At 37.9% G+C, this 21,337-nt stretch overlaps 1 protein-coding gene across 1 annotated transcript in view; it reads right to left on the bottom strand.

Annotated features, from left to right (window-relative positions):
* Nucleotides 1-2,222: 2,222 nt before the first annotated feature.
* LOC135475676 (A disintegrin and metalloproteinase with thrombospondin motifs 18-like) overlaps nt 2,223-21,337 on the bottom strand; it is a 32,299-nt gene continuing 13,184 nt past the window's right edge. The window contains exons 7-18 of the mRNA XM_064755605.1: nt 20,931-20,994; nt 15,520-15,631; nt 15,043-15,173; nt 13,113-13,236; nt 12,121-12,365; nt 11,049-11,313; nt 10,653-10,779; nt 9,685-9,892; nt 8,830-9,018; nt 6,158-6,355; nt 5,017-5,161; nt 2,223-4,513 (exon numbers count right to left, since the gene is read on the bottom strand). Coding sequence (XP_064611675.1) covers nt 4,395-4,513; nt 5,017-5,161; nt 6,158-6,355; nt 8,830-9,018; nt 9,685-9,892; nt 10,653-10,779; nt 11,049-11,313; nt 12,121-12,365; nt 13,113-13,236; nt 15,043-15,173; nt 15,520-15,631; nt 20,931-20,994 — 1,927 coding nt within the window. The 3' untranslated portion in view covers nt 2,223-4,394. The remainder of the gene's footprint in view (nt 4,514-5,016; nt 5,162-6,157; nt 6,356-8,829; nt 9,019-9,684; nt 9,893-10,652; nt 10,780-11,048; nt 11,314-12,120; nt 12,366-13,112; nt 13,237-15,042; nt 15,174-15,519; nt 15,632-20,930; nt 20,995-21,337) is intronic.

Below are 21,337 nucleotides of genomic sequence, written 5' to 3' on the forward strand. Positions count from 1 at the left end.
TTAGTGAATGTTTGCTATTCCTCAGAAATTCCAACACTGTTAAACAGTTATAACGCAACAACTTGATTTTTGGTACAAATGGAATTATTTATTTATTTATTTATATCAACACAAAGGAAACCGCTGATATAGAAAATGGTTAAGACGTGACGTAAGAGAGAGACTGTAAATATTCCAGAAAGAGTGAGAATAATTTGGTAAAGTTGTTATGACCATGGATGAAGTATTTGACACATGGAATACAGGACATAAGAATAAACCTTCAGCCACATACATCACTCGTTAGGAAATGGTGTAAAGTTGGGCTGGGAAATGGAAACAAACACAAACGGATTTGACATCCCCCTGTATCAAAATCATTGCTAATGGTCTTAATACAATAAAATGTGATAGGCAAACTATCTTTAGAATGAAAGTGTCAAATTTCAAACACTTTTGTTTGTTTTTTAAATTCTCAGATCTTTTGACAAAATGATGGCCCCTGAGAATAACACTGGCCAAACTGCTGACAAGACAATGATTCACCATACATTTATATCAAACGATTTTCTGTGACTAACAAGCACCACACCCACATTTTAAAGAAAAGTTTCAACATCTAACTCAACTCAACTGAACGCTTCTTACTGAAGTCACAGAGCACAAATTTAAATCTACAATCATCACTTACATCTGGGATTAATCCCAGCTCATGTATCATGGTGTTTTGGGGTTACCATTCCTACTTAACTTTTATTTTCCTCCGAATTTACACCTGCGAACACATCAGGCTTTTTAAAATTTTTCATTTATTTGGTGTAAAATGATGCAATTAAAATTATTTCACTTATTAATATCGTTCGTGATCATGGATTCAAGAGTAGTAGTCACAGCAGGACCAACACGAGCTTGATTTGATCCTGCAACTTCAGCGAGGAAACGTGATTGGTTCCAGCAAGAAACCGATGATAGACAAAAATGGTTCCACTGACAGACATGGTAATCCCAAACTTTGCGGCCTTTGTCAACATGGGTTAAACCTCAACTAATAATTACAGGTATGCACATCCTCAAATGTTGATGTAAAACATAGCATTCATTATAGGTGGCAATAAGACTTACTCTCTGAGGTATTTTATATTAGATGATGGAGCATGCACTGATCTGCCTTGTAATGAGTATAACCTAATTTAATGCAATGACGCTTCCTGTTTAATATGGCACCCAGTCTTGCATTTATACATGGAACAATGTTTTTAAATGACATCCATATTTATGAAGGAAAGTCAAACTGCACTTTGTACTACCTTAATCACATGAACATATTTTACCTAAAGTTTGGTGAGTAAAAATACATATTTAGAAGGTCATAAAGGCCTTAACATGATACTTTTAATGCCAAAATTAATTTTTTTCTGACAAAATATTAATCAACCGTCACAAAAAGCTGTTAAGTGGCCCTACAAGGTGGAGGAAACAATTATAATCAAGAAAAATGTGTCACTCACAAAATGCAAAACTTTATGTGAAATAGGTGTAAAGTTTACACTAACTCGCTTGTTTTTTAAAAACATTAATAAAACTAGTAGAGGTTTTATGAGAATGTTTTACTGATGTATAAGTTGAGGTATTACTAAACATGTATGAGGATATTTTGTACATGCTCCACCCTCTGAGAGGTCAGTCTCAGTATATTTTGTGCGTGACTGAAGAGTTATACAAGGGCAGTAACTGACATGACAACTGTCACATTTGAGGTAATACAAAATCGTTTGAGGTTCAAACTGCTGTACTAAAAGACAATTTCAAAGCTCATTTCCTTTGTTACTTATGAAAGAAAATAATGCGCTGTTTCATGTCTTTCACAATAATGCCTCTCATTGCTTATGAAAATTTCCTTACAAAAGAAATAAATGCAGCACTAAGAAATTAATAGGTACCAGTAATGAGAAAAGTAGACTGAACTTCAAAACATTTCTCAACATTATACTAGGATCTTTAAAGTAAAAGAAAGCTAAAATATGTAGTAAGGTTCATCATACAGACAACTGAAAAATATGTGTAAAAATACTTTCAATTATTTTTTCTGCCTTTTTTAGGAGTCTTGAAAGGCATTCAAATATTTGAATACTATGGTGAGCTTTATGAGCCATACTGACAGTATCTAGGACTCTGACATCACATCACCTTTTTGTCCCGATGGTCTCCAGATGGAAGGAAATTTTATTTCTGGGAACAATATTTCACTGATAAGCAAAAAGAGTTATTCCAACATTCAGTGTCGTGATTAGAGTTCTGTGACCTTAGATTTCCTAACCCCCTGATAGTATGGCCCATGAAGCCCACCTTAGAATTCAAGTGTTTCAGGGCATTTAACTCTTTTCGCAAAAATATAAAAAAATAAATGAAAGTATATTTATGCATAGTTTCAAATGCTCTATCTGGTGATGCCTACTACGATTTTTAGAGGTCTTTTTCTTTAAGTTCAGTAGTTTCATACATTTCATTGGCTCTACTATTTAAGAAATGAACAATTTTGGAATTTTTTTTGATTTTGTTATATAAACAATTGATAATTTGGCCAATGAATTTGAAAACAAAATTGAAACAGATGTTACGTTTTGGTTTCTACTGTCATAAAGAAAGAAATCAAATTGGTGCACACAACACTATGGTACTTTGAAAACAGTACCGAGAACACAAAAAATGGTGAACACAAAAATATTTAAATTTTTACCAGCTTGGGTAATAAATGATGAATATACACACTGCTAGACAGAATTATGTTTGAAGTCACCTGATTACAAGAAAGAAGTAGAAGAAAAATTATATCCCTGGGCAAAAACTTATGTGTTAAACCTGTAGGGCATCAGCAACTCTCAAAGTTATCTCCCTTCCTTCAGCTTCCAAAAGCAAACAACCATAGGGATCAAGCTACAAACCAAAGATATACGTAAATGTATGTTGTTGTCCAAATATTTTAAATTGTAACACATTATCATAATATCAAGTGTACTAGTATAGCTGATGATACTGCATGTGGCCGTAAGTTCATAGAGAAAAGTATATCACTGGCATCAACAACTGTTAAAAGTTTAACAGTTATGTGGGCTCAAGGAAAAGTTGAGTGCTTTCGCCAGCATTTTGAGCAATTAATTAGGAACTGAGATTTGGTGCGCAGCTTTTTGCTCTATTCTTGCTATTTTCCAGAATGCAATGATATTAATGCATTATAAATAGATATACTTTACAGAATATAAGACTGGGTGTTACCATTATTCACTGCACCAATCACTGCGCACTGAAGCAGGTAGGTGACTCAGGGAAATCATATGAAAAGCGATGTATGAACACTTCTATCTATTTATGTACTTCTGGTGTGCTATAATGTGGTACACGTATATGTGGATGGACTATAAAGAAGATATAAATGTACTTACGTTGGAACAAAAAAATGCCAATGGTATACAGTATATGATGTGTAATATATATATCATACTTTTTACCTGGATATTGTTTTCGTTGAATGTTTTGTCGTGTGACTGACGTGTGGAGCTACAAACAAAGGCACATGTACAATATTCCATACCATTATGTATCTCATTATAAAGACTTAAAGATCGACACATCTTGATCGTAATATCAGTACCTATAAAAAATATAACACATGCATGGTCTGCTTGCATGAATATCATCTTCAAATGTCTCGTCTTCCTTCAAGATTCTACAAAAAAGCCTTTTGATGCACACGAAGGCCAACTAGCTTTAGATCAGTGGATTCCGAAACATACTTTCTAATTACAGAACATACTTTCTAATTACAGAACATAAAATTTTTACATATTTTATGCTTACATCAAGCCAATTTTTTATTTCACAACCATTAAAGAGTTACAGTATGTTCTACTTCAGATTACTATTCAACTTTATCATGTTTATGATCAATTACAATACTCTAAACCTGGTGTGTTAAATATTCATGATTTCAGAAGATAAACTGATGCTTTTCTGTGAGTGAATGGACGAAAAATACATACTATTAAAACAACCTGAAACATTTACACCACACTCACAGGTCAGAAACGATGACATTACGACAACACATGTAAAACATCGTGACATAAAAATGACCTTATGAATATGGAAATGCTTGAAATTCTAACCAAATTTTACCGTATTTGGTAAGATGGAACAAAACGTCACTGACAATTGGTCAAATGGATTATTCTCCATGCCATCCAGTGTACAATACCTTTGAACACAGAAACTGTTTATTTGACACTTCTTAGATCAATCAATCGTTTCACACAAACACACAATTTATATTTGAGATAGATAAATGGTCAGTTACCATCTATCAAACAACTATCACTGCCCTACTGCTGGTGTTGAATTCGCCGTCGACATCCTGTGACCTATGATCTTTGGTTCCGACAGGAATGACAACATCGTGTCCCATAGAAATTGTGTCTGCAGACGTTGTGTTTGGGCACCAGATCACACCAACTGAATTGGTCAACACATCTGTAAGGGGCTACAACAACAACCAATGACAGCATGTTATATAATACAGGATGAAACAGAAATGACCAACGACAGGGTCCGGCACGGTCCAGGACACAATTAAGGTAAGTCATAACATGTATCCTTCAAACAAAGGGATTAGCAGCTGTTACCTGTACATCTAGAATTTGGTTTATTTATTTATTTATCTACATTATTGGGACTTCATGTTTTACTCAAGAATCTATCGCTTATACGAAAGCAGCCATTTTTATGATTGGAGAAAATTAGGGTGCTTGCAGTCACGAGGCCGATTCTCACTTTCACTGCGGCAATCTCTTTAAACTTGAACCAGGTTAATCTATATGTCGTAGGTGGGGTTAACTTTTTATTGGTTTCTTCTGTCTTTTCTTACTGAGAGGCTCTGGGTTATTGTGCCATTCTGGCACGCTAACCATCTACAGTAGGCCATCTCAGCAAGAAGAAACAAATAAAATAATATGTCTTATATTATAACTGGGTGACAACACTCACCTGCTACGGGACAGTGGCCCGAGTTGCAGTGCTGTGACTCTATTGGTTTGCCCAGCCAATCACAGCCTGTGGTCCTGCGATGATTACGCATGTCCCGGCAGTAAACTAGTCGTGTCTGGACACCATTCCCACAGGTGGCTGAGCACTAAGGAGAGATAAGCAGAAAAGCTTCCTTTCACAAACTGTATGGTTCTAATATATGTGCCCATGTATAATATTTAAGACAACGGACTTAAGCCCAGCCGAGGTGTGTCAGTTACCAGGTGAGCAGGCTTGTGTGGTACGCATCACTATCTACTGACAGATGTGACTGTACACTCACCTTAGATCATGCTGAGATGTACCAGTCACCAGGTGAGCAGGCTTGTGTGATACGCATCACTATCTTGTCACAGATGTGACTGTACACTCACCTTAGATCATGCTGAGATGTACCAGTCACCAGGTGAGCAGGCTTGTGTGATACGCATCACTATCTTGTGACAGATGTGACTGTACACTCACCTTAGACCATGCTGAGATGTACCAGTCACCAGGTGAGCAGGCTTGTGTGATACGCATCACTATCTTGTGACAGATGTGACTGTACACTCACCTTAGACCATGCTGAGATGTACCAGTCACCAGGTGAGCAGGCTTGTGTGGTACACATCACTATCTACTGACAGATGTGACTGTACACTCACCTTAGATCATGCTGAGATGTACCAGTCACCAGGTGAGCAGGCTTGGTTGGTACGCATCACTATCTGGTGACAGATGTGATTGTACACTCACCTTAGACCATGCTCAGATGTACCAGTCACCAGGTGAGCAAGCTTGGTAGGTACGCATCACTATCTGGTGACAGATGTGACTGTACGCTCACCTTAGACCATGCTGAGATGTACCAGTCACCAGGTGAGCAAGCTTGGTAGGTATGCATCACTATCTAGTGACAGATGTGACTGTACACTCACCTTAGACCATGCTGAGATGTACCTGTCACGAGGTGAGCAGGCTTGTGTAGTACGCATCACTGTCTAGTGATAGATGTGACTGTACACTCACCTTAGATCATGCTGAGATGTACCAGTCACCAGGTGAGCAGGCTTGTGTGATACGCATCACTATCTAGTGACAGATGTGACTGTACACTCACCTTAGACCATGCTGAGATATACCAGTCACCAGGTGAGCAAGCTTGGTTGGTACAGACTTCTTGTAGAGGTACGTGGGATGGCTTGGAGATGTGGGTACAGTAATGACTGTCCACACTCCGTAAGGCAGTATCCGTCTTCCCATTAAAGCTACAGCGCAAAGCTCTGGTTTTCACGCCCATCCCACAGCTGGCTGAACACTATCAAATACAGGTACATGAAATAAATACTTGTTAACTTCATGTGGCACAAAAGTATGAACAGTATTCATCACTAAAACTAGTTTAAAAAGTTGGACTTGATGTCTATACAGAAAAAAGAAAATGTTTGAGAATGACATTAACCAAAATAATTAAATAATTTAATAAACACAAAAAACTGCCTCCAGTGTTCCAACCATGACCTCAAAAACAAATTTTAGGGAAAACTGTTGCTAATTTCAAAGTTGTGTATTCCTGTTGATATTACCAAAAAAAAAAAAAATATATCAAAATGTATTAGAAGTGTAAAAATCAAAAATGAAACAAAGTGTCATGTTCAGTTTGCAAGGAAACAAATCTTAAATTATCACATTACTGGTACATACACTGATGCATAACACAAAAAACCATGTAAAACTTTAATTTTCTCAGGCTCAAGTTTTGTGATCGTGCCGACATTTCATGCTACGGCTGCGAGGAATGACGTGACAGACAGCTATTGACATGCCCATGGTTGTATGACCCGGCAGTGTTCAACACAGTCTGTGCTCTTGAATCAGTCAACCGGCATAAATACTCTTAACACAACCATAGCGTGTCTGATGAATGTTAGGAATTTAACACCATGACCACATTACTTTAATATCACATGGGTTTTTCCACTAGTTGTAAAACAGTGGAGTATGGAAAATCAGGCTTCTCAATAAAAAAAGTTCATAGAACTTTCAATTTATTTATTTGTTTATTTGATTGGTGTTTTAGGACATACTCAAGATTATTTCACTTATACGACGGCAGCCAGCATTATGGTGGGAGGAAACCTTTGGAATCCTGGGGAACCCACGACCTTCTGGCAGTCCTTCCCACCTTTAGGATAAGGGGAACTCAGTTTGTTCTTAATTTGCTGATGGCGAGGCCTGAGGTTACCATATTTATTTATTTATTTTTGGTGTTTTCGGACACATTTCACTTACACAATGGCAGCCCGCATTATGGTGGGAAGCAACTGAGCAGAGCCTGCCAGAAACCCACGACCCTTCGCAGGTGGCTGACAGATGTATGTGCTCTACCACAAGTGCATGGGCTCACTCTCGCTATAGTCATCACTTAACTTTTATGTCACAAAATATAATACTTCATAAATCTGGCTGATTTTGCTTATGGTGACATCAGCTAAATTAACATGTTCCATGTCTTATGAACATGTCTTATTCTCAAATGAATGAATACTCCCTTGACACATGCCAGCCAGGTGAGATATAAATTAAAACTTAATTCCAACATTTAATACAGCAATCTCTTAAACAGGTAAGTTTATATTTTGAATTTCACATAAAGTGAAGGCCCCGTGTGTAATAGACCTAGGCACCAGGGGTATAGCTTGGCTGACTTCTGGGGTTTATAGGTATTTTGTTAGCCTGTCAGTGGGTAGAGGGCAGGGATAATTACCTGAACAGGTAGGTAGATTACAATCGGTAAGGCAGCCAGGTGAACCAGTGATCCCTGGCAGGTTAAGGAACAAAACTGTTTGGTAACAAAACCAGCTCATGTTTAGCCCGAGGGGCGGGGGAAAATGGCTCTGCTAGGCTGGGGTCAGGTATAGCTTTACTGGCCAGGAATCTTACCCCATTCATCCCATCTACCTTAGCTCCCTTACATTGTCTGTTCATGATACCCTGATCTTCTATACCTTATACTGCAGGTAATTATATAATCTCAAAAGCCAAAAGCCAGGAAAAAAAAGTAAATATATTTTCCCTGTATCATTATTATGCTGAGAAGTTACAACATGAGAGCAAAAAATAGGATCATTCAGTTTCCTTCTTCAGGTGAAACAAACTGATTACACACTGATGATACAAAAACAAAGGCATTTAAACTGTGTCTTTTTTCTTTATGTATAAAAGAGACACATGAAAGTTTGAAACGTGTCATATGGTTAAACCATGTCTTGTTTTTTTTTCTTTTTTCACAAAATTGTTGGTTATGATTTAACCACTCTTTGTGCAATAACAATATTAAATGTAAATGTTTTACTTTTTTCCATTTAGTTTTCATTGTAAATTGGTTGACTATATGCATACCTGACAAAGGGACCTGACAATGATTAAACTTAGATTTCATAGCACGGCTAACAAAGAGCGTCCTTGTAGCAGATATACGTAGAGTAATTATAACACACAGGCAAGGTATGCATCCGTGATGGAATTGTGCTTTACATTCACGCAAAACCTGAGCTCAATATGTGCAGTAATTCATCTGAATGCACCAGAGAAGTCATGAATTCAATAAGTGGGCTTTTTTTGAGTGGACATTGGCTTAGCCAATTCCAGCTAATTTTTTTTGGCATGCTGAGAATTTGTCATGTCCCTAAGAGGAATCCACTTGACCATATAAGGCCACATTATAAACTACTGAATTAGTTTAGTGTACAGTGAATTATAGACTTGATCACTGAGAACCTAGACTGGTACCTTGCTCCAGGAGGAGACAACCCACTGGTAAGGATCCTTCTGACACTCGGCCAATCGGCAGGGTTTCTCACTGACGTGACGAGGTAGATGATTACAGGCCGAGTCCGACAAGGATTTGAAACCGTATGATGTAAGACTTTGGCAGCTTAGCTCCCGGCTGTGAACTCCGCTACCACAGCTTACTGAGCACTACAACAACAATGACAAGAATTTAATTGTTTATTTATTTATTTTACTTATACGATGGTGCCCAGCATTATGGTAGGAGGAAACCAGGCAGAGCCTGGGGGAAACCCATGGCCATCCGCAGGTTGCTGGCAGACCTTCCCATGTACCGCCAGCATGTACATCCCATATACACCTCATCTATACCTCACACTGAGGTCTACACCTGAACAGTAATAAGCAAACAAAAAGAGGCTGATATTTTGTAAAAGGTAATTATTTGAGTTATTCTAAAGTAACAGCAAAAATCTGACTGGATTTAGTCTGAGGGATGAATTTTTTGCCAAAAATCTCTACAGCCTATGTCTTTAACCGCTTTGGTGTAAATGATTAACATCGGCGGATTAGCACATGCCAATATGCCAAACACCAAGCAACCATCCAGCCTGCATAAATTCGTTAATACCATTTATAAACCATAAGTTTGTGCAATGGAGAATGTTTTTGAAACAACCAGATAATCACTTTTATGTACAAGAATAACAAATGATATTTAACAGTGACAAAATGATTGATGACAGGTGAGAAACACATGAGATCTGAATGTCTCTTTACTGTGCATTCTATAATACTTATAACCTGCCTTGGTTTAAAACAGTGGACAGAAATAAGTAAAAAAAAAAGGCTCACCTCTGACCATTCTCCAACAACCCAAACTCCGGGACAATCTTGTGTATTGCACCAGCGCCTCCTGGTGGGCCTAGGCTGACGAGAACACATCCTCTTGTCCACACGACGGTCGACTTTGGATGAGAGTTTCTGTCGACAGCGCACCTTCCTCACCTGTTTGCCTCCCCCACAGGTACGGCTGCAGGTCCGCCACTCGTACGTCACCCACCTGGTGATAACACAAAGAATAGAGGTCATTTCAAGGTGATTTTTGTTTTGTGGGATGTAAACGCTGGCACACTCGGTCTTGCACACTCGGTCTTAATCCATAAACATGCAAGCAGCAGTATTACAATAGCTACCCATTAAGTTCGCAATATTTAGCCCACCTAACAAAGGATGACACGGATTCCCATTTTAAGTCCATCTCAGTTCTCGTTTCAAATATAGCATCCACATAATCAAACTCAGCAATCAATCTGGCCTGGTTAGAGTAATTAATTCAATACTTCTGTTTAACTTTCTTTAGATCAATCTCGAGTTTTAGATTGTGTTACTCTTATTTAAAGATTTAAAATGAACTTTTTCTATACTAAAAATCTGAAGTTGCACATGGAACAGGTCAAACATTAAGATAATACTCTGATACTCTTTCTAATATGAAATAGCTTAACACACTTTTAGAAATAAAACACTCCTTGACACAAGAAAATACGTACTTTTACATACAAAATGCAGTTTTACATACACATTTGCTCTTTTACATACTAAACACTCTAATGCGTACAAATATTCAATTACTACCAATACACTGTTTCCTTTTCCATACAAAATGATATACCGGTACTATTTACATCCAAAAAAAAAAAAAAATGAAAGAAATTTAAGTGAAATATTCGTGGTTACAACATAAAACACCAAACAAATAAAACAATAAATAAATAAATAAATGTTCTTTCATATATAATCTCTGTTTGACTCCACCATACCTTGGTTCACAAGGTTGTGTGTTACAGGCCACAGAGCCCTCAAAAGGTCGTCGTTTGGGGTCACACAGTCCAGGGTTGACATGGTAACGCTGGTCCAGCCAGCATTGTGCTCTCTGGGTCTGCTCACCTGGGAAACAGCAACAACAACAGAATATTCTAACTCTTGGATTTGCATGTTTAGAAAACTAGAAGCCTTTCCAAGAAAACAACATCTGAAGTAAGTTGTAAGCAACCAATCTTCTTGTTAAAATACTTTTCTTGCATGAATTTTGACAGAAGAATGTGTTACAAGAAGATAAAAATCTATTCACGCACATAGCCTCATTGGTGAAGTCAAGTGCTAGTCAACTTCCATCAGAACCCCTGTTCTGTGAGAAAACTGAAAGGTTATCATACCTCCTCCACAGGTTTCGCTACAGTTGAACTTTATGGTTCTCCAGCTGTAATAATGTCTGGGTGGGGTGGGGCGTGGCGTGGGGCGGGGGGTGGTCTTGCGTGGGGCGGGGTGGTCATACTGGTTGGGATGATGAACGCTTGGAGGTGGCTGGTAGTCGTTGTGAGGAGGGTAATGATTGGTGGATCCGTCATCAGGCAGAGGTGTTCTCCGTGTAGGCAGGGTGTAGTCATACAGGATACCTGGGTTACGCCCCATCACCAATACCTGAGGAGATTGGGAAAAAAACTGGTGCTTTGATTTTTTTTTTTTTTGCATTTCAAGCAGTTATATGCTATTATACGGAATGAAATATGTATTTCATAATATATCTAGCAATAATTCAAGACCTTGTTCACTTTGAGATACTTACTAATTTCCAGTTTGGATCAGTCACATCATAACATTAAGTACATCTAACAGCATGAGGCAGTCTGCAGCTGATCAGTTGAATAACATAATGAAGACGTAATGTACAGAAATTAGCAAGAGTACTCTTCCATGAATGACATTTTCGCTGTTAAAACTGCTCACAGCATGATAACACTACAGATAGTCTATTTTCCATATTTGACTGGTATTTCACATCATAGCCAAGATGGTGGTCAGTTTTCTAGGTGGAGTAAACCACTAACCTTTGGCAAGTTACCAACAAACTTTTTCACATTTGATGTACAAATATGCATGTACACGACATTGGTGGAAGAGATGTATTTTCATATTTCCTTGAAAACACCTGCCTTCCACCAAGATGTTGTGCATGAGCACATATCCATGTACCACACGTATGTGGGACAGTGTGTCAGTAACTTGCCAAAGATTGGTGGTTTATTCCGAGTACTCCTCAATCCTATCACTAAAACCGACCACCACTGTATCAGTGAAACATTCACAAGTATGCTGTTTATGAACAACAATGAAGGAAATAAATAACTCCTTGCTCCAAGCCTGAAATGCTGATCAGTCTCACCACATGTCTACCTGTACTGCAGCCAACAATGTTAGATGTTCACAGGCATGCATAATATATCTCACCTCAAGAACTATATCCTGTTTGAGGGGCCCTTTAGCAACCAGGGACTCCTGCATGTTCTGGGTGCGTCTGTACTCGAACCGCACCCCACCCAGAGTGTACACCCCTGGGGGGTCCATGTTCATGTTACCATTCAGGTAATAATTTCCGTAGATGTCCCGAATTGCGACGTAATTGTGAGAGTAAGTTTCCTCTTTGATATGAATGTGGCGTGAATGCTTTGGTATAACAGTGATGGGAAAATAAGCTGAAAATAAAAAGGCAAGTGGCAGATGAGTGATGTGGTATAGGATGTGCACTGGAAGACATGGACAACAGCAGAATACAAATTTGTATCACATGATGTACAAGATTTTACTGTCACAGATGAAAGCCTTGACTCAAAGCAATTACGAATACCTGACAAGATTCATTGTAATTTTAATCAAAAGAAAGCAGGTTTAACTTGTTTGTTTGTTTTAAGCTGAACATAATTTTGGACATTATTTTTCTCATTACAGGACACAACCTTCACGTGCAGTATGTCAGGGAGGTTTCAATGCCTGTCTATAGTGCCATGTCAAAGACACCAAACATGACATCCATCCAACCACAGTTTGTTGACACTAGGCTGACCACACACCAGACATGACACCCCACTCAGTCACAGCTTATAGAAACTAGGCTGACCAAACACCAGAATTGTCACCCCACTCAGTCACATTTATACACACTAGGCTGAGCATATATCAGACATGACACCCCACTCAGTTACATATTACAGATACTATGCTGACCACAGATGACACCCCAGTCAGTCACAGTTTAAAAATACATGTACTTTAGTGACTACTATTTGGTTATTCCCTATTCTGGGTGGCAATTGAGTAATGGTACAAACACACATGCATTAATTTCAAACATCATTTCAGTTGACTGTTTTAAGTGATATTTGAGAACACTGTCAGTACATGAGGCTTTCAAACCAGTGTTCTATAAGTATCCATTCACTTACTGCGAAGGCGAGGTTGTGATCGGAACTCTCCCTTGACAACTCGGCAGGTAGAGTTGTCTCCCCTACATACACCACAGCTGTCCTCTTTGGCATCAGAATCTATGATCATATCACAACCGTAGGACTGCAACAGAAGGAAATACTTTGATACAGGTAATGGCAAACTGACATACAGATAAGCACACCATGCAAGTGGTCTTCAAGGAAACATTTATAGAACAAAAAGTACCACAGACTGCTAGCTTATTCTCACCAAATTCCCACAAATAATGAAAGCAGGAAAGTCAAGGCAGCTTTTCGGGCGCCCAAGTTATACATAGTGTGAGTGTGTTTTCAAGTTTAAGTGCGTTTTCTGAATGAATGTTAACTACAAAAATTACCATAAATACATCTAAACATAGAAGGGATTAAAACGACAAATCCTTAGATGTAAATTTTCTACTACATTTCCATTATTACCAAAGTACTCACAGGTTTCTAAACATGATACACGGTTCTCAATAAAACTACTGTCTTCTTCATTAATTTCAACTCAGCTTTCATTTCATTAACAAATACCATAGCTATTTTTGAACCGTCTACCCCTTAATAAATGTAAGATTTATCAGAATACCGTTTTTGGTGCAAATTACATTTGTTTAAATGCCACACTGAAATCATAACCTAACACATGCAAGATGAGCACTGACATCAGGCACCATCACCAAGGTAACCACTATGACTGAGTGTGTGTGTAAGATTAAAGATATTTACTCAAAACTTTTTCCAGGGAGTAATCAAATATAAAATCACACCTGGTTGTTGAGATCTGACACATACTCCATTAGAGTATGACAAATCTCTTCTGATCTACCGGAGGAATTGATGGCCTGGTTGTGAAGGGGGGCAGGGGGTGGGGGGAGGGGAGATGTTATAAAATGAGAGGCATAACACTTATAAATGTCTTAATATGACCAGAGCCCTGGGCCAAATACACTGTGTTTACACACCAAAGTAGGTGTCGCATACTTCACGCTACTTGAGAATGACTAGATCCCAAGAGCTGGCTATGCAAATAGAGAGGTGGCTATCTCAAGTGGGGATTGAGTAAGCCGTGTATGGTAAATTGCTCCAAGGCCATCTTCAGGTAACAGGTCCCCCTCCCCCTACCCATGTAAATTTGGCTACATATCCACAGGTGTGACATCTGACATAGCCAATGTGAATATTTCATACCTATATACCCGTCTAACTGTTCATCAAGCCACATGTTACAGGTATTTATGTGCACTCTGTATAGGTACAACAGCTACAATAATCTTTGGTGTATGGAGAAGTCTTGTTTGTACATTATTACAATTATCTGTTTTTAATCTAAAAATAAAACAGTACGTATGGCTTATACTGTTGGTTTAATTGTTTGGATTTAAACAAGGCCATGAATGTTATTTTCTAAAATGGTGTCTCATCCTTGTAACAGGCTGGTCCCAATGCTGACATACCACACTGCCTCACTGTTTTCCTTTGCTCATTCAAGTACACAAATGTCTTTCTCATCTTCACCAAACTATCTGCGTCTGTCCTGTTTTTAATTGCTCTACATTACAATTATTATCTACGTCAGAGAAGGTTATATTTTTGATGCCATTTTTTTGTCTGTCTATCTACAACTTTATTGAAAAAGTTATGCAACGATTTGGATGAAAATTTCTGCACAGGTTGGCCTAGCTTGGGAGGGGATACAGGAATTTTTCGAACAATTCTTCACTATCAAGAGAATTAGTACAGAAATGCAACTTTAGCATTGTTTCTTTGTTTGAAGTTTCCACAGCCGTTTGTACATTTTACTGGCTGCATGGGGGTAAAGGCTTGCACTTTTGGAGTGCCTTCAAGTTCATGATGTGAAGACTCTAAAGTTATCTTCCATGCAATTATCGATCAGCCATCTTACCTTACAGGAGCCCTCAACACAGACATCTGGGCTGTACTGATTACAGGGGGTACCATCCTGTACCTGATTGGACAGTGCTGTGATGAAGTCATAGCCTAGGGCCTGGCAGTACAGCTTACACTGGTCACTCACTGTAACAAAACACAGCGCCGGCATTTAGCAACCACAACTGTACACAAGAAAGTTAATGATGGATGCCCATAAGCTGGCAACTAACGAATGTGCCTTTAATGAGTGTCCACGATATTCAACAAAAGGAAAACATTTCATGGAAAATTTAATAAACATTTAGCTCACATGTACAGTTAGCTACTTTCAGAAATATTCATGAGTACAGCACAAAACAACAATCAACTATCAATAATTATAAATTATTGTGTATGAAACTTTAAATACAGTGCCTGAAGTAAACCATTTTGAGTCCAGTGCAGGTAAATGTAAGTACAAAACACAGATTGATGAAATCAAAATACTCACCTTGATTAATTTTTGTGTATGGTCGCCACTTGTAGTAGCTGCCATGGAATGGTCGCCTATCATAACGGCGACATTGTAGTGTTCTAAAGTCTTCTTTGCTAGTATCACAATCCTGTCAACAAACGCAAAGTTGATGATAAATAAATCAAAGAGTGGAAACTAATACAAGCTTCATGAATATGTCACAACAGGCGGCCAATTCTTGCCACAATCAAAACAATATATCAGTACAAATTAATGTTTCAAAAAATAACCCATGTCTGTAGGCAAAAAAGCATTCCACTGCAGGTAATAAACATTAAGTTGTAAAAAACAAATAAGCCTATATCATTTGCTTGATAAAAAATCATCACCATAATGTTTTTTATCATAAATACTACACACCCGACCCCCAACCCACCCCCCATCACCACTCTGACAACTGACAATATATCTGAGATCACATACACTTACATTCATATAAAAAATCATCACCGTAATGTTTTTTATCATAAATACTACACACCCGACCCCCAACCCACGCCCCATCACCACTCTGACAACTGACAATATATCTGAGATCACATACACTTACATTCATATAAAAAATCATCACCATAATGTTTTTTATCATAAATACTACACACCCGACCCCCAACCCACCCCCCATCACCACTCTGACAACTGACAATATATCTGAGATCACATACACTTACATTCATATAAAAAATCATCACCGTAATGTTTTTTATCATAAATACTACACACCCAACCCCCAACCCACCCCCCATCACCACTCTGACAACTGACAATATATCTGAGATCACATACACTTACATTCATATAAAAAATCATCACCGTAATGTTTTTTATCATAAATACTACACACCCAACCCCCAACCCACCCCCCATCACCACTCTGACAACTGACAATATATCTGAGATCACATACACTTACATTCATATAAAAAATCATCACCGTAATGTTTTTTATCATAAATACTACACACCCAACCCCCAACCCACGCCCCATCACCACTCTGACAACTGACAATATATCTGAGATCACATACACTTACATTCATATAAAAAATCATCACAGTCATATTTCCATATACTGGTAGTGCTTTTTAATAAAATCCAGGACCAGTTCTTCAAAAATGAATGAAACGAAACACCCACTTGTATCATAATACCAGTCGCATTCTAATACAAACTAAATGGCACTTTAGTCTAACAAATGGCCCCAGGTCTATTCTGGTAGTAACTATGTCAATCACGTCCAGCACAACTGTCACATTTGTCCAAATCATTTACTGCTCACATGACTGATAAGTCTACATATATTTCAAACACCCAATAATGAGTGTGACAGTCTGGACCAAATTAGTCTGCCAACAACAACTTCCTGTTCAAATTTATTCCCATCTGCCATTCAACACTCTATTAAAGCTTCTGTCCATGCATTTAACTTTGATTTTTAGGGCAAAATTTGATCTAGTAGAATTGATTACTTTGGCTATGTCTACTTTCACAGTAATAAGCTTGACAGGCAGACCGACGAGCTGGCCAGACATTTCACATGGGAAACTTTCCTTAGTTTTTCTCCCAGAGAAATCTACAAATGGCAGACAAAGAACTTTATGTCTTCAGCAATATATAACCAGGGTATCTGTATGGTGCAATTTCAAAACATTTCAACTTGATGAGAACCGACTTGTCAAAACAAAATGGAGGAAGAGCTTGAGGTTTGCTTCCTCTGCTAGCAATACAATAAGTAGTCTTTGTGAAGTCCAGCAGGCTACTTTCAAAGTATTATTTTACTATAATCTACATTTACCAGTACATCAATATTTAAGTAAACTTGTAAATATTTACGGGTGTAAAAGCAAATTTGCTGAAGAAGCCTCCTGACATGTATCTCTATACAAATCGTATGATTTTCTCCATCTGTCACGGCTGAATTACTAGTAATCAGACCTGATTCAACATTCACAAATAGTTCACAGATCAATGCACAGAATGATGTTGGCTTAAACTGATTGTACCTCCACACTTATAGTTCTGCAAGTTTCACAGAATACTGTTCATTTTAATTATATGGCACTTCGTTTACTGACAGCTCATTCAAGAACTTTTGTCACATGTACATGTACTTTCCTGGCTTGATTTTCAAGAGCTAAGGTTATAGCTTTGAATTTCAATTATTCACGTTCACAAAAACAGATATATACACATTTCGCTTATTTGGACAAAAGATACTTTAGTACCTATACTTAACACATCTTGACATTCTAACCATTTAAAATTAATTACAGTGTGCATCTAAGTGGAGAATAGTTAAAATAAATGGCTTGCATATAATTAAATCAAAAATACTGCAGAACTTCAAACTGAGCACCTTTATTCGGATTGAACTTCTATCTATTCAGTACACCATGTACATGAAGATCAGAGGGTTACAGACTCCTGTCAATGCTGTTAACTAGGTGTATTTCATATCCATGGAATATATTTCACGCATACTACAAGCACCATTATGTTTCAGACCCAGTTTTCCAGTTGATTCCCAGGGTAGAGGAACCTGTCTCCCTGGTCAATTAAGCCTGGGGTGGGTCTGTCTGGCCCTACCCCTGCATGATCAGGTCTTTATAGAGGCAGTCAGGTTAACTGGTTGTCACATCTGGTTCCTGACCAAGTCCAGATCAGACATGACTTACAACATGTACATGCCTCTCTCTACCAGACTACAGGAGGCCAAGCCTGGGAGCTAGAGCTGTCTGCACTTAACATCAGCATCTACACGGGATGGGAAATACATCTATCATATACTGGGAGTCCAAAACCCCATGAAATATTTACACAAATTAACTGGCACTGAAAATTCTCCTTGTTCAAAACAGAATTCTTAAAAAAAAAATGCTGGGCAAATGTATATTTATTTTGCAAATTTAGAGTCTACATAATTAAATTGTGTGAGAGGCAATTCCTTTATTACCTAATTTATCTATCTGACTGAGAGTTGACAGCCTACTGTGGAATGTTTGAATCATACCACCACCGTCAGTTTAATGGGTGAGAGAATCCAGAGTAAACCACAGATTGTTGGCAAGTAACTGATGAACTTTGCCACATGCTGTATGTGATGAACAGTTTATCGTCTGCAGAGCCAGCTGAAAAGCAAGTGGTTCCTAACAAACTTTAAATAAGCTAACACCTACATGTTTAAAGTCGACCCAGACATCTCCCTCATTGTTACGCAGCTCAATACAACTCAATACAAGTCAATACAATGTGAGATTCACTACAAGGTGGGCAGTAATCTGTCCCCGTTTTTATGATGTTGCTGTTGTTGAGTGCGTCTAAAGTACTCTTTCAATGAAGAAAATCCTCTTACTTTGTATCTTATTAGTAGTTATGGGTTGTGTTGTGTGTTTATTCATACTTTTGTATCATATGTTAATTTTACTATACGATGAATATCTAACGACCCTGGGTTGACGAGGCACGTGGCGGCAGGGCCTCTCCGATAGATCGCCCGCCCGCCACAGGTATCACAGGCACAGGTAGCAAATCAGAAAAAACTATAGACATTCATACGAAGAGTGAACTGGAGATTTTGTTTTCCCTTTTGTTCATCGTAATTGTATTAAGAAATATTTCAGTTTGTGTTATAATCAGCAGTGATATTTTCAAATTATTAACAACGTTTGGGGCTTTGTTCCAGTCATGCTATAAACATGTGAGTTGTCCGCCATCTTGACATTTGTAAGTTTGGCAAAGCCTCAGCCTAATTTCAATTTTCATGTGTAAGCAGAGTAATTTGTGGGTTTTTATTTTGAAAAAACTCATTGACAAACATCATAACAAATGGTCTAAACTGAAAATTACAGTTTGGTTATCCTATAACTGGAGCAGACAAAATGAGGACAGACCATGTGAAAAGTGGTGAGGTCACTGATTGGCAGGCTTTTGTACGTGGCAGAACATTTATTTAACAGAACTGCAAATGAAGAAATAAAGCAAAAACAATACAGACTTCAGAGAAATTCATTTAGTTTAAACCATTCCATTTATGTTATTCAAGACAAAAATCTGTCTTTTTCTCCCATTGGAACTGCTCATAGGGCCTATAGGCTTACCAGTACCTAAAGGCAAGGGACAGTGGCCTTGTAGATTACAATAAACATCAGTGGATTTGTCCCCCAACAAGCGCATAATAATGAAGGAAAGACTTTTATGTCCAATGAAGTCTCTATAACTGTATCACAGCTTCATGAGTAATACAACATATACGAAACTGTTAACTGCAGATCAAACATTAACTACATTAATTTTCATACTATTTGAGTACGGTATTTGCTTCTTTTAGAAAAATGCATATAGTTGAGGTAATGCATGAGGTATGTTACAGACACCACACATTTATAATTAGGCTAACCCTATATTTAATTATCACTAAATATATGAGTGTCAATTAACTGCAAGCATGGTGTATTCCTGACCATACAAACTGCACGTGGCAGTCAACACAAGTTTTGGAACCTCGTCCACCCAGCCACTATACAGTAAAGTTACCTTAACAACCTTAAATTCTCAATAAATTCGACAATTAAAGTATAACTTCAGATTTACTTTTAAAAACATAACCCAAACGACTTTGAAGAATAAAATGTATTGTTCAAGTAAGGGCACATATGAACTCCACAAAACATTCTAAAATAACACATCCAGTTTAGAGAACCACCTCATCTGATACACCAAAACATGCACTATGTGTTGAGGTTTTAGAGTACAGTAGTGCCATGGTTACAGACATAAATGCATGTCACCACAGTATAGTTACAATCAATTTAGTCTTTACAACTGTTTTGAGGATTAGGGCTCTGGTCTGGTACGATACTATATAGAGTTTCCGACACAGGTCAAGTTTGTTGATAAAGGGTACTTAAGAGTCAGGTCACGATTAACAAACATTCTTGACCACAAAGACAATTACATGCACGTGGGGGATAAGTACTGGTCACTTCTGATAAACACGGAATTAGGTGGCCTCAAAACGACCCAGAAACACTGGCAAGAGCATAGAAATGTGATAATAAGCTGACAAAATGGTCAGTTGAAGTCAAAGCTAAGGTAAACACTGGGTCATGTGGGAGCCAAAATCAGGTGAGCGTGCACAAGCTGATGGAATTAGGCTAGTTAATAGGTAGGTGGGGATAATACACAGGTAAACACACAGGGAGTGGTCAAATACACGTGTGCTTTATCTTGGTGTTAATTACAGGTGTTTTTTGGTATAATACAGCTTTTAGTCCACGTCAAGAGTATCAAAATCTGAGCACCACTAAATTTAATAAGTGGCGTTTTTTTTCATCTGAACACTACACTGTAGGTATTAGGAATATGCTCAAGCTCTGAATTGAACTTACCTGTGTATTACAGAGGCGGTAGGACCTGCTGATGCCATTACATGGTTCCCCTCCATACAGAGGCCTGTGTACAATTAGAAAAAACACACCTACAATATCACCTGTAGTCATTTATGGAGATCACTGGTAGAAATAAATGAACAGATATTAGTTTCTTTGGCAGAATATTCTTCAACATTTTCAACCATCATTTGGAACCAATATTTTGAAACATTCTGAGAAAACCATGGGGTATAGTGAAATAATATGCTCAGTTTTATTAAGTTTGTATCCTTAGTGACACAAACATATTATTTTTGGCATCAATGTCATAATAACTATGCATATATTCCACAGGAAAAAGTGCTTTAGAGGTCAAAAAGTTTGAAATTTACAGTAGTCTGACCCAAGAGTAAAAAAAGAAAGAG

The sequence above is a fragment of the Liolophura sinensis genome, chromosome 9 (assembly GCF_032854445.1).
Source record: "Liolophura sinensis isolate JHLJ2023 chromosome 9, CUHK_Ljap_v2, whole genome shotgun sequence".
NCBI lineage: Eukaryota > Metazoa > Mollusca > Polyplacophora > Chitonida > Chitonidae > Liolophura > Liolophura sinensis.